Source organism: Coffea arabica, chromosome 4c, assembly GCF_036785885.1.
Source record: "Coffea arabica cultivar ET-39 chromosome 4c, Coffea Arabica ET-39 HiFi, whole genome shotgun sequence".
NCBI classification, from domain to species: domain Eukaryota; kingdom Viridiplantae; phylum Streptophyta; class Magnoliopsida; order Gentianales; family Rubiaceae; genus Coffea; species Coffea arabica.
Window position 1 is genome coordinate 9,197,231 of NC_092316.1, and position 13,595 is coordinate 9,210,825.

At 35.0% G+C, this 13,595-nt stretch overlaps 1 protein-coding gene across 5 annotated transcripts; it reads right to left on the reverse strand.

The window, feature by feature from the left end:
• Nucleotides 1–2,268: 2,268 nt before the first annotated feature.
• LOC140005242 (uncharacterized) lies at nucleotides 2,269–11,482 on the reverse strand. Of its 5 annotated transcripts, none has more exons than XM_072045918.1 (13): nucleotides 11,338–11,482; nucleotides 11,004–11,219; nucleotides 10,776–10,904; nucleotides 10,336–10,530; nucleotides 9,277–9,324; nucleotides 9,080–9,208; nucleotides 8,055–8,179; nucleotides 7,862–7,972; nucleotides 5,869–5,977; nucleotides 5,640–5,758; nucleotides 5,209–5,362; nucleotides 3,171–3,315; nucleotides 2,269–2,642 (listed from the first exon to the last, which is right to left on the reverse strand). In XM_072045918.1, the coding sequence occupies exons 2-13, from the start codon at nucleotides 11,118–11,120 to the stop codon at nucleotides 2,581–2,583; spliced, it is 1,443 nt and encodes a 480-aa protein (XP_071902019.1). In that variant the 5' UTR covers nucleotides 11,121–11,219; nucleotides 11,338–11,482; the 3' UTR covers nucleotides 2,269–2,580. The 5 variants fall into 5 exon arrangements, 3 of the variants coding, with proteins under 3 accessions (XP_071902019.1, XP_071902020.1, XP_071902021.1); XR_011813010.1 differs by lacking the exon at nucleotides 2,269–2,642 and adding exons at nucleotides 4,635–4,682; nucleotides 4,771–4,893 and having other exon boundaries at nucleotides 3,243–3,315; nucleotides 11,004–11,480; XM_072045919.1 differs by having other exon boundaries at nucleotides 10,793–10,904; nucleotides 11,004–11,478.
• Between the last annotated feature and the right edge of the window lie 2,113 nt (nucleotides 11,483–13,595).

Here is a 13,595-nt window from a genome sequence, read left to right on the forward strand (position 1 = left end):
CGATACAATCTTTGCAGGATATTCTTTTTCAATTCATACTCCAACTCCCAACAAGAATTCTGTTGTGTTACTTGTGTAAATTTATGCTTTATACATCTGCTTATAGCAGTCTTCAAAACTGAAGATTTTAAACAGCTTAAGCAATGATTGGTGAAGATTAAGAAACAAATAACTAAAAAAATTACAGGTTAATGTGACCTTTTTTGCTTTATTTACTATAAAATAGTTGCAGAAAGCTTCATAGTTTCTAGATTGATAACAAGAAAACCCTCTTAATTAATGAGTTAATACTGAGTGCATATTGCATGTCAACATCTAGCTCCAACTCAAGTTTACACCACTTGAAACTTGAAAGCCCTTGATGGGCTGTGAGAAGGATGGCAAGGGCAATCTCTTATTTGTTCATAGAATTTAATTTTGAAGTCCCTTCTGAAGGTTACATTACCTGATCAGCAAATATTGTGACATTTCTTTAAATTGTAGTGCTGATTACTCATCAAGATCAATCTCAACTCATTTTACTCAATTTTCAAGAGCTTTCGGGGATTTGATCTCGTAAACTCCAAAGAATTAATCTTAGATATATTGACAGTGCATACACTGCAAAATTTAGATTTTAAATTCAAATTAGATTATAGGTCATGCATCTAATGATGAAAGTGCATATGCTATCAGTATATTGAAGATTAATCCAACGTGAGCTAATTATGCTTTACAAACTAATTTCTTTTTTGTCTCTTTGAAGTCCAAATACTGAATCAATGCGGTTGGAAAATTGAGTTGAACAAACATGAATCCTGATTTTTGAGTTGGCTTAATTTGAAAGTTGTTCCCCCCCCCCCCCACCCCCTCCTTTCTTTCTTTCTTCAAGAATCATTCATAACCGAATTTGACAATGAATCCTTGCTTCCATCTTGTTAAGCTGCAGCCTACATGTTTAGTGAAAACCAATTGTCAATTGAAGTAAATTCAAAGGACTCACAGATGTCAAGAATAGAGAGTTCTGACAAATTTCATAATAGAATATTCTATCTTCTACATTTATGCTTACAGGTTAACAAATTATTCTGTATGTCATTTTGTGATAAGTCTGCTATTCGATCTTATTTTTTTCTCTCATCCTTTTGTTCTTTTGCAAATTTGATTATTATCAATGTCCGGATGGCGCAAGAGTACCCAGATGAATCTGTTGTTTTAGCATAATGCAAGGAAAAACTTACCATGGATTGGAGATGTTTAAGATCATGCACAAGCAAAGGAGCGTGCCCTGTTTGGATTGCCATTTTCTACCAGAAAATTGCATCATTTTCCGTGATCACATTTCCCTATTACATTTTTTCCTCACATACATCAAATCACTACAGTAATTTTTCTATGAAAAACGACAGAAAATGCAATCCAAACGGGGTTTACCGGGTTCTGTGATTTGTCTCTCTTTATTTTTTTTTCCTGACATCGAAATGATTCCTCCTCTTTAGGGGTGTTTAACCCATGAAACAAAATGCTAATCCGACCTGTAAAAATCGGATCAATCATTTTATGATCCGCATCTGAATCTGCTAATGCAAATATCTAGATATTGGTATTCACAATATGCAAATCCAATTTAAATTTTCTTTTAAAAAAAGTTATAAATTCCAAAGATAAAATGAAATATAAATTGTATTAAAGTTTCAAAAATATCATTCAAGTGATTTGTTGGACTTACATGAGCTTTTAGTCATTAAAAAAAATAAAAAGAGTTTTTAGTCAAAATTAATCCTTTTTTTTGGGTTGCAATATAAAGTAACTTCCATAAATTTTTTTTCCTTATTTTGATGCAAACAAATAAGATTCAATACATTTACGATTTTTTTATCCACAAATTATAAGACAATTTGTTTAAAAACTTAATATCATATGCAAAGAAAACTTATTTTGAAAGAGGACATAGATATAAAAATGAGAAATAAGATAAATTAGTGTATTTGATGTATAAAAAATACTTTATAGATCGAATATCCGCAGATCACAAAAAATATATATATTCGAATCTGATCCGCATAACTTCTTTATTCGGATATGATCCGATTCGCATGTAATCCGACGGATTGGATCGGATCATATCATCGGGTTTTTCAAGTCGCCGGGTCAAGATGCACACCCCTACTCCCCTTTCCAATGTTACCTGTTTGGTATCAACCGTATTCTGCTCCATGCTGTTCATCGATCAATACCTCCAAATGGGACTGCAAAAACTACTACATAAGCTGGAGGATCTCATGCTAATAGTCAGGTCAAAAGTAGTTTCCACAAATGCAGAATATTCATCTTGCATGTCAGTCTATTACAGAATACTGATTTTGCCTGTGTCATGGACAAGGAACTGATTTGGTGCCATACAATTTTGCATTGGCACCTACAATTAATGGTTGAGCATCAGCAATGAAAAGCATCACATCAGAAGAGCCTGAGATATCTATTTCTAAATCAGTAAGTGTACAGTTACTAGTGTATTACAATAGACTTTATCTATACCAAGAATGATAAATGTCTCAATTTTTTTTTTTGTAAACCGCCTGCTTTTCTTCATGTGTTATTTTACTGTCTCCGAAATATCCTTCTGAGGTACCCGCGTCTACGTCCTCGTCTTGAATTTTTATCTGCACCAATACATGAAAAAGCCCAAAAAAAAATAAGCAACACATGAAAAATGTTAATGAACTTTGAACTCGAAAGCTGCTGTTGTGGGGTGACACACTGCCAGACAGAAAAGAAAATAACTCAAAGTCTGGAGCAACTCTAATTTAGGGACAGACGGTAAAAGTTGCAGGATTAAAAAGATTTATTAACACAGATTTAGCATGATATTAACTTGAACAGTTTAAATATCAGAATAATTTTACAGAAGGGAACTTGTAAGCCTGTTAAATAGACAAATTTTACATTTCTTAGACCCGGCCAAACAGCATGGAAATGGCATTGCTTGATAGGGCCTGCTCAGTGCAAAGCACATTATGAAAATGAACACCAGCAAACAAAATTGCTAACATTATAAGTGAAACCTAAATTGGACATGATGTATTATCGTGCATTGGCAAGAAGCACCAGCAGCAAATTACTACACTCCCATTTTGGCCCCATGAAACACCAATTATAGAAGTGACAAATGTTCTGACTTAGAAATATACCTGGTAGCCTGCCCGCACGACACAGAGCTTCTTCAGCAATAGGTCTCCACTGCTCAGCACATGAATAATTAATTCCCATACCGACACTGAGCCCCCTCAATAGATGCACAGTACGAAGAACAGAAAACAGTTCTTCTGGAAAAGCCTGTCATCATCATATCACAGCAGGACAATTACAATTTTGGTGCATAACTTGCAATCATCAACCGATTATTAAAACACTGCAAGAACCAGTTTCTAACATATCAAGTTTATCATCTTCACGATTCGAGAGTCCCATAATAGCTTATCATACATCAAGAAACAGCTACAGTAATGAAGTATCATTCTTCTTCTTTTTTTTTTTTTTTGGGTACATATCTAACATTTGAATCATCTTAAGTCATATCTCTACATAATACTGAATATATTCCAAATTTAAGGCATGTATAGACAAATGCAAAGAGGAATTAAACCAGACTTAACCTCAGAATCTAAGTTAGCAGAATAAGGAATTTTTTTCATTACAGCTAAATCATTTTTAGAAGTATTTCCTTCAATGTCAAATAACATAGAACAACAAGACCAAAAATCAAAAGTTAGAGTGAATACTCATGAGCAGAGTTTACAGTCCCTTTTATCACCCAAAAAAAAAACTATGTTCTTGGAAATGAGACTTTCCAAGTGTAGGAACTTTGTAGGTTTAAATTGCATTGGGAAGACATAAACTACGAAATTTGCAAGATTAGGCCCGAAATTATTGATATTGTTGAGGTCAACTTATAATAATTCTTAAGGGGGGTTATGATATGAAGAATCCAACCTCTGCTTTGAAAAAAACAATAAACAAAAAGCAATGCTCAGTTCCCAAATTAGAAATGGAAAGATTGGCTTGCTTCCAGTATGGATCAAGAAGTTCTCTAGATAAGTTACAATATAAAAGTGGATAATATGCCCAAACATGAGATGCTCTATCCTTGCTGAAAATATTGTTCCCACCACATTAGTGGTCAATACAGCCCAAACTTAAAAATTTAGGCCACCCCTATTTGATGCCCTGGTATAAATCCAATGCTTTGACAACCCATTCCCATTAAAGAAAATAGAAACCAAGCCGCATCAATCCTACCAGCCCTTTTAAAGGATATAAAGTGAGGGAGAAGAAAAAAACTGTTCAAAATTCAAGCGAGTATGGGCACCAAGCCTGGCAATTTGAAGGATCCTCTTAATGTTACAGCTTAATCTTGCTTCTCTTCTCCCTCTTTGCAACTCCACAATTTTGGAGCTCAAGACATGCAAAATGTGGATTAAAGCCCGTCTTGCCACATAAGGCATGGAGATTCTATGGATGCTTATAAGACCTTAATTACGGTACCATTACTAACCTGACTTAAGCATTTCAGGCTAATGCTCTAGACTTTTCTGCATCATGCGCAGAGATTTTATGAATGCTCATAAGACCTCAGTTATAGTACTACTACTTACCTGACTTGAGCATTTCAGGCTAATGCTTTGGACTTCAAGTTGTTAGGCCTGCAATCAGCCAGATTTAATTTATACAAGTGCTGGCTACCTGCCAGAAGAGTGAGAACCAAACTCTTTGGAGAACCAAGCGGTATACCCTAGATCATGATGCCATATAAAAACCTGTACAAGCCATGTCCAGGATTCTACATCTCCTATCTCCTATTGTGATTAGGATGCTTGACCTGTGATAAATGCTGATCGTGATACAGCATTTGTCCTGTGTACATTAAGCCTTAGTTGAGAACGTATGATTGGTATATACGACTGCATGAGCAAATAATAAAAACTAAGGCTGGTGGTTAGGTTACAAGACTTCTTGCACCATTGCTGAACACCACCTTACAGACTGAGTTAAACCTAATGTGAGTTTCAAACTTGCTGCTGAATTAGCTTATAAAGGAGAAAGGGAAATTTTTACAATTGTTCTTAGGAAGATCTAAAGTGACTTAATATTCCAGTAAACACAATAGTCTCAACAAGCAATTAGCATCAAGAAACTGGCATGTATCGCTCTACTAAAAACAGTACAAACCTCCACAGAAATTCTTTTTATTGAAGAATCTTCTGAAAAAGGCTGCAACATCATGACTCCAGGAGGTAGTTTTGTATCAAACATTGTCGTTGCCAATTTAAGCATTTCGTTCTGCTCATCCTCACACTTCGTCAAGGTAATTATTCCAAGCTCCCTAGTACAGACACAGAAGATGAGGCAGTGTAAGAGATTTAAGGTTGTATTTCACAACATAATAGACAGAAGAATTACCAGTTCATTTCTTCAGGCAGGAATAATTTCCAAGATAGTTTTGATTGTTCAATATATAACTGTTCCTTTTCATATCTGCCTCTGTTTTCAATTTTCTTTTTTGCTTTTTCCAGTGAATTTCAACATCTGCTAATGTTATGACTATTAATTATCACTTACACTGAACACACAACACCAAGGTTTAGAGAGGGTAATAGCACCTGAAGCTCTCTATTGCCCTTAAAGGATCCTTATCCGCAATTGCAAGAATTAGATTAGCATATCCAAGCCTCAGCTGATCAGGGAGATCCTTCACTTGCCCATAATCAAGTAAAGCAACCTAAAAGAGTATCCAAAAAAGATCCATTTCCCGTCAATAGACAGAAGCTGATGGATGATCTTGAAACACTGTCAAAACAGAATAAAAGAGAGTAGAAACGTTCAACTTGCCTCTGAACCTCGACATATCAGAATATTTCCTGGATGAGGATCAGCATGAAAGAAACCACTCTTCAGAATCATCTGTCCATATGCAAGTGTCAAACTTTTCAGGATATTCCTGCATTTGGCAGCAGATGTTATGTCTTTATTATTGTTTATTCCACTGTCAAAGTAGCTACAAGCAAGGATTAAGGATAAAATGAAATTATTTTTGTAGGTTATCCATCATATACATAACAGTGCAAGTGAAAGTACGTATGTATATCATGAAACATGAAATAAAAGGATTATGAAGTTTATCCCCATCACATCCAGTTAATATAAGTTATGGATGTCAGTCACTGACAAAAATAACAAACTCCAGTTGAATTGTTGAACAGTTTTGTTAGCAATATGCAGAAATTTCTTCCAAAAGCCATCTATGAAAATATGCATGGTAGCAAGATATATTTTAAAAGCGTAGATGACAAATTCAGAAGTTTAGCATCCCTTACTAATTTGAGCTACCCTGTAGATAGAGGTTTAACCATTGTTTTAAGAACTCTTGCAAATTAATAACACTGGCTTATGTTGATGGTTTCCACCATCCATCAAAATTAAGGTCCTGACATATCTTATCCCTGTTAATTTAGCACCCCTTACCAATTTGAGCTACGCTGTAGATAGAGGTTTAATTATTGTTTTAAGAACTCTTCCAAAACAATAACACAGCCATATCTTGATTATTTCTGCATTCCATAATAATTTAGGTCCTGGGATATCTTACCCCTGTCAATTAGGACAAAGTCCTTGAGATGATTCCTAGAGATCTTTCATCAAGATAAGCTCCAAACTTAGTTGCTTGCCACATCTCTTGTTCCCCACAAAAATAAGTTCATAAACTTCTTTTGACATAAGATTCAGAATGCAGATGTCTTTAAATGGCTATTCTCTCTTCAACAGGTTACCAAATTATCTCATCTTCCCTATCTTCTTTTCCTTCTTCATCACTTTTCCCAACAGTAGCATGTTACCACATATAAGGGTCACTTCTCTCCAACTCTCAGGACCAAACTCTACAGTTGTCTGATTGCAAAATGTCTTAAGTTTTAGTATCATTCCAATTGCAAAAGTAGATTTGTCTTTTCACGGAGGAATTATGTGCTTTTGGGAAGTGAGGAAACTTCTTACAAGTTCTCTAATAGCAGAAGGTACCTTAAAAACTATCTTCTTATGAAACTAAGAAACCTAGGTTCAGTCCAAAAAACATTTTCCATGTTTTTGCACGGCATTAGATAATTCACCTATTTACTGAAATTAGTAGATTGAGCCCAAAATTTTCTAAGCATTTAATTCAACCAAGATAGTTTCATAAAATTGCAGTTATTCCCAAAGGCTACTTGTTTCATAATTTCATAACTTTGAACTCAAGATGGAGCTGAGTAACAAACACAGACTCAATACAAGTAAAATTTGTTCCCAGGAATGGTTTTTGACAACGATTTCCACAAACATCTCTTCTAAGAAAACTATAGATATTAGTATCAGCTCCAAAAGAGAAAGTACCACTCCACTCTAAAAAAAGCAGAATAATAGTCAGTAACCATCCATATTTCAGGTTTCTTATACTTCACTCAGCTAAAGTAAAGCAGATTTCCTTTTAAAACAATCAATTATGTGTGAAATAATTTGCTTCAGATTGGAGAAAATACCACTACAAGATGCATCCTATGCTACCTCTTACAGATTCGTCCAGAACTATCACAGACCAGCACTCTACTCATTTACGAAGAAGGCTTAAAAACTCTGTGGAGTTTTAAAAAAGTTGGGAGGGGGAGAGACAGATCAAAGACTTCCTGATGCGTCCACTAAAGGTTACACAAGAATGGTGCAGATATCACAAAGTTACAGAAATAATGGAAGTAAAAAGCTACAATCACAACACCAATGCGCACAATCACAAAAAAAATCAGGCAGAACAAAAATAAAAGAACCATACTCTCTAGGTAATCTAAGGGCTTACTGCTTTGCTGCTGCTGCTACCTTACCAGCAGGATTAATGCCTCTTTTCGCTATCTCATCTCCAAGTTTCATAATGGGGATTCCATTAATACATTCCATTACCAAAACCTTCCTACAATGACAATTCAATCAAACTAAGTTGAGTTTTCAAATTTTGATCCCAAAAAAAAAAAATCTAATGCAATTAAATGTACCTAGTGACCAAATTCCGCACCACGCGAGGCACCGAAACAGGGCTCTTTTTGTTGTTTGCATATAAGAAATTGCGAATTCTTTCCATAGCATCAGCCTCTCTCAAGAAGTTGAACTCATATCCAATCTGTTGCGGAAAAGATGAAATGAATTAGCATCAAACAATTGATCAAAGAGAAAGATCATAGTTTTGCACTTAACAATATATAGAAAGACAATAAGACACAAATGTAAAGAAATATCAACTGAACAAGAGATGTGTCAACATGTGATATGATATGATCAGAGGGAAATGAAACAACAAAATAAAAGACAGTGTAACATATGAATTGAAATTGGAACACATGACATGAAAGGTGACCAAACTTCTCTAGAGTAAGACAGAATAGCAAATTCCAGGTGTACTTCACAGTAATTAAAAGCAATTTTTTCATCAAAGGAAGATGAAGTAGAACTTCAGACTAAGAGAGTGCTCACTAATTAGTGCACCTTATAGGAAAAGAATGGCATAATGGAGAACTTGGATGAAAAATATAAATAAAAAGTAGGAAACTAAAACAACTTTAAGACATAAAGCAGCTCTAGAAATACAACACATAAATCACTACAAGATGAAAAAACAGTCATCTTTTGACATATTTACATACTTCAATGCAATTTCTCTGCCTCAAACGAAACATTAAAAAGTGAAGAAAAGCTTGTTGAAGACTAAACTTAGCTAGTCTAAATATTTTTGACATTTTCCCCCACACAGTTCTCAAGTCATAAATGAAGAAACTGATCGAAAGGAAACAGAAGAAAGTACACTGAGTACAAATGCTTGGCCCCACTACAGAAATCTTAGCTATGCCACAAAAAAAATGCATCATGTTGAATTTCCCAGCAACCCCCCTCTTCCCCCACCCCACCCCCCCAAAAAAGACAACACCCCTCCCCCTCTCTCCCCAATAAAGTAAAGAAAAAAGTGGTGGCAGACAAGGACAGCAGAATGTCTACAGATGATTGTGAAAGAAAAGGAGCTGCATACCTGTTTCTCCATCTCCTTGGTTATAGAATATAGATCAAATTTGATATCTGTCTTCTGTATAAACAAAGCAAAAGCTTGCAAGTTGTGGATGTCTGTCATCATCAAATGCTGAACCCCAGGGTGTTGCACCTGCAGCAACGTATTGATTAAGACCTCAATCATATTAAAGATGCAGGCAGATTTTCAGTTCTTCTTACCTTGACAACAACATCATTCTTGTCACCCCTTAGCCGTACTCGATGAACCTAGGTTATACATGACATCAACATGCACGCATTATATCAGTATAGTCTTAAAATAAAAGGATAGCGAGTAAAGGTTAGATCAAAAACTCTGTCAAGTTTACATGTAATGGTACAATCAGATATTGTTAATCAAGAAGAAACCAACTGCACCATCAGAAAACATGAACAAAAACTTAAAGCACTTTCAGATACTAATTATTCTCCGCAGGCTGCAGGATCCATCATATTTTTTATTCTGAAACTTTTAACAAAGTGCATCTATAGACTGATAAGGCCCATATATCATTCAGGAATTATGTTGCTTAAAATACTGCAGTAACAGTTACAAAAGAAAGAAAAAAAAGGGCCTCAAAAGCAGTAGTCCTACCAACACAGCCTCCTGTCAAAAATTTGAGTTTCATCCCACTTCTCGGAAAGGCTATCCTAAGTTGTAAACATGCAATTAGATCACGTTGTCACATTTATAAGCCAATCAATCCATCATACTGTAGAATGTTGGATGCTCCATTTGGCATGTCCTTAGCAACCCCATTTGCACGACCTGGGTAATAGTATAATAGGGAAACCTGATTTCAACCTTCCTTACTGGAATAGATATCATGAGCACTTGAATTCTAAATTATAAGTAAAAACAATGTTAACATTAACGATTTATACAACTTTAAGGTCCCACACAGGCTGTTACCATTTGCTATTTCAGAACAGACCTAATGCATCCTTTTACTCAACTGCCAACTTAATCACAAGATGAATCAACTTTACTGACATCCATCTCTTGAGGTTCTTCCCAGTTGTTCCATGATGATTAGCATTCCAAATTATTTATGTTGAGTACTCACAAAAGAACCACGAAACAAATAAGAAATCATGAAAATTATAAATTTATTGCATACCAACCGAGTTGAGAGATCATGGATTAAACCTTAAAGATACTTTATTTTGCATTCAGAACTTTAACCTTAAACTTTGTGAGTCTTTAGCTAGCCAAAATAGTGAAGTTGCTATATAAACCTGAGCAATTGAAGCTGAACCAAGAGGATTGGCATCAAATGTGTCAAACAACTCGTCAACACTTTGACTAAGCTCCTTCTCCAGCTCAGCTTTGATCACATTGTACGGCGTAGCTGGAGCTTGATCACACAGTGTGACCAGTCTTCTCACCCATGCAGCTGGTGCCAAGTCAGGTTTCCCAACTATTTGTGCAACCTATACAAAACATAATCCACCAAAACCATGAAGGAAAAAAAAACCCAAAATGACAGCCTCCATAAGTCACAAACACGTAGTACCTATTTAAACCAAAATCTTTAACTCAGAACAGTGCCATAAGAGCCCAATTACACAGTAAAAGAGTAACCTTTCAAGGCAAACAATAGTCAAAACTTAACAATTGATGGCTTTTAAGAAGTATAGAAGATTAAAAATTTTAAAGGTGCAATCAACAGGAGTACCTTTAGAAAAAACCCACCAAGATCAGCACACATATTATAAATCTTGTCAGCAGCAAGCTCATGCTGCCTCTCCCACATTGCCTCCTGCTTTTTCACATCCTTCTCAAAGCACACTTTAAGTTGAAACACCTGAAAGGAATTTTCCCCCATTAAACAAAAATGAAAAGTGAAAAAAAAACAAAACAAAATTCTAAGCTAATCCCAATATTAATTCACGGATAGAGAGACCTTATAGCCAGTGTAGATGTCAATAGTTCGAGCCCAGAACTCAAAAGAACGCTGCCAAGGTCTCAACTTTATGGAGAGCTTTTCCTGGAAATCTTTCAAATCGAGCGGCAAAATCATGGTGGTCTCTGATAATCTTCAGCTTCACTAAAAATGGGTTCCTACTAATTTGCTAAATTTTTCCACAAATTCAGGTTAAACTCTGGGGCAGTTGGATTTCTGTTATGAACACGTACAGGATGTTACAAAAGAAACATAAGCACTGAAACTGGAGAAACTCATTTGGGTTGCATGGTCGAGAATTGAAGACGATTGAGAAGGTGATAGCATTATGTACCAGTAGTTTGTCCGTGGGATGGAAAATTGTGGCTGAGCAAAGCAAAAGAATATAGCCACTTTCTTGTGTTAGGGGAATCATGGCACCTGTAGGTACGTACTTGGTTTGGCCCGCTTGGTTGAGGACTTGAGGGTGAGTGATCGGAGGAAAAAAGTTTTGGGGTTTTGGGATATTTAAATAGTTTTTGACATTTTGTCACTCTTTTTTTGGGCAGAAGATTTAGGTCTTCTTTGGATTGTATTTTCTTGAATTTTTTTTGTAGAAAAATTATTATAACGATTTTATTTATGTGAAAAAAAAAGGTAATAAGGAAATATGATTATAAAAAATGACGCAATTTTTCGACAAAAAATTACTATCCAAACAAGACCCACTCGAGAATTCCCAAAGGCAGATGGTGCATTTGTAAAGTGGAATAGTCCTAGAATGAAGCGTAACAAAGTGCAATATATTACCTCAAAAAAGAATAGAATTGCTTGTTTATTTGATTTATTAAAAAGTTGGCAATTGGACGTATCAAAATGAACTAACAAAAGATCTAAGGAAAAACTACACTAATCATTCCTTGCATATTGTGTACATAAAAATTTTAGTGTCTCAGAATTAAAATGATCAATTTTAGTCCCTAACATATAGAAAACGCTCAAATTTTATCTCTCATCACCTCTCAAATTTGACTGGAATAAGTCACGAATCTATTAATTTTGAAAGTACAAATTTGACAATTCGCTTATTGTGTTCATCCCATGCCACTTGCACAGCGCGAACGATTTACTCTTCCCTCATTTTTTACTCGTCCACCATTCCTTCCCCTCCCCCTCCTTCCTCTCTTTTTTTTTTCACCTCAACCAACTCCCCTTCTTTCTACTTCTCATCTCTTTCCCCTCTCGCTTCTTCCCAAATCCCTGCACCATTCTCACCACAATTTTCTCTTTCATTATTATTACCACTTTTTGTTCTCCTTCTATCACCATCTTTTTCTTCTTTCTCCTTTCTTTTCTCCCTTCCCTCTCCCTTCTCTTCCTTTCTTCCTTCCTTTTTCCTCTCCCCTCCCATTCAACTCTCCTCCCCCTTCACCTAATGACTAGATCTAATCACAACCATCACAACAATATGGGGTAGTTAAAATTTTGAGTCTATTTTGATTAGATGTTTCTTTTTTGAAGTATTTAAAGAAAATTATTGCATTTAGATTTTAAGTAACAAATACCATTATAAATGTAGTGTTTTTAGTATTTTGAAGCATTCTCAAAAGTAACTTTGAATTGACCTAAGAATTGAATTAAAAGCGACAAAATAAATTATGAACAATAACTAAATTTATCTTTACATGACCTAGGGATGACAACAAAAATTGACAGGCCACCTCCCTAATAGTATCCTACTCTTCTCCACTATCCCTACTCCTCTATTTCCCTTCTACTCGCCCGTTCACCCGTACTTTTTATTAAGTGTGATAATCTCATAATTTAATGAAACTTTCATTGCAATGAATGCATAAAATGACGAAAATTAAATTATTAATTATTAGTTGAATATCTCAAATTGATATTCCAAGGATTTCCAGCCGTATATATAAGGTGTTGGGTCACTGTACTCATTGTCAATTGATTTTGAGATGGAAGTCCAAGTTACTTAACATGGTATTAGAGCTGAGCCTATTAGAGCTGAGCCTTGGGTTTGTTTGTTATGTCATTTTGTTGACTTGGTTCTTTTGTTCTTTCTCTAATGATTTAAGCTCATTTGCCAAGTCACGTTAGCGACGGGATGTTAGTTGAATATCCCACCTTGATATTCCAAAGGTTTCCGGCCATATATATAAGACGTTAGATGTTGAACCACTCCACTCATTGCCAATTGATTTTGAGATGGAAGTTCAAGTTACTTAATATTAATAAAATTTTCAATCTATATAGTGAATTTATTTAAATTTTTCCATGTAACATCAACATCTTAAAAATCTTATATAGTTCCTTTTCTTGTTCGTTTTAAATTTTGCATCAATTGATTATAAAAAAGTGATTATAAAGAATAATCAGATTTAGTAAAAACTTATCTTTGGTAGATTATGAATGTTAACTTTTTTTACTATCAAATAATTTATAATTTAAATGCAAACACACAAGAATACCAAAAAATTGATTATTAAAAATTAAAATTTATAATGAACTAAAATAATGCCACCAAGAACAGGTACATCATTTTGAGTTCAAGAGCTCTACTCAAAGTCTTCTGGTGTAGATAAAAGTATTTCTCAT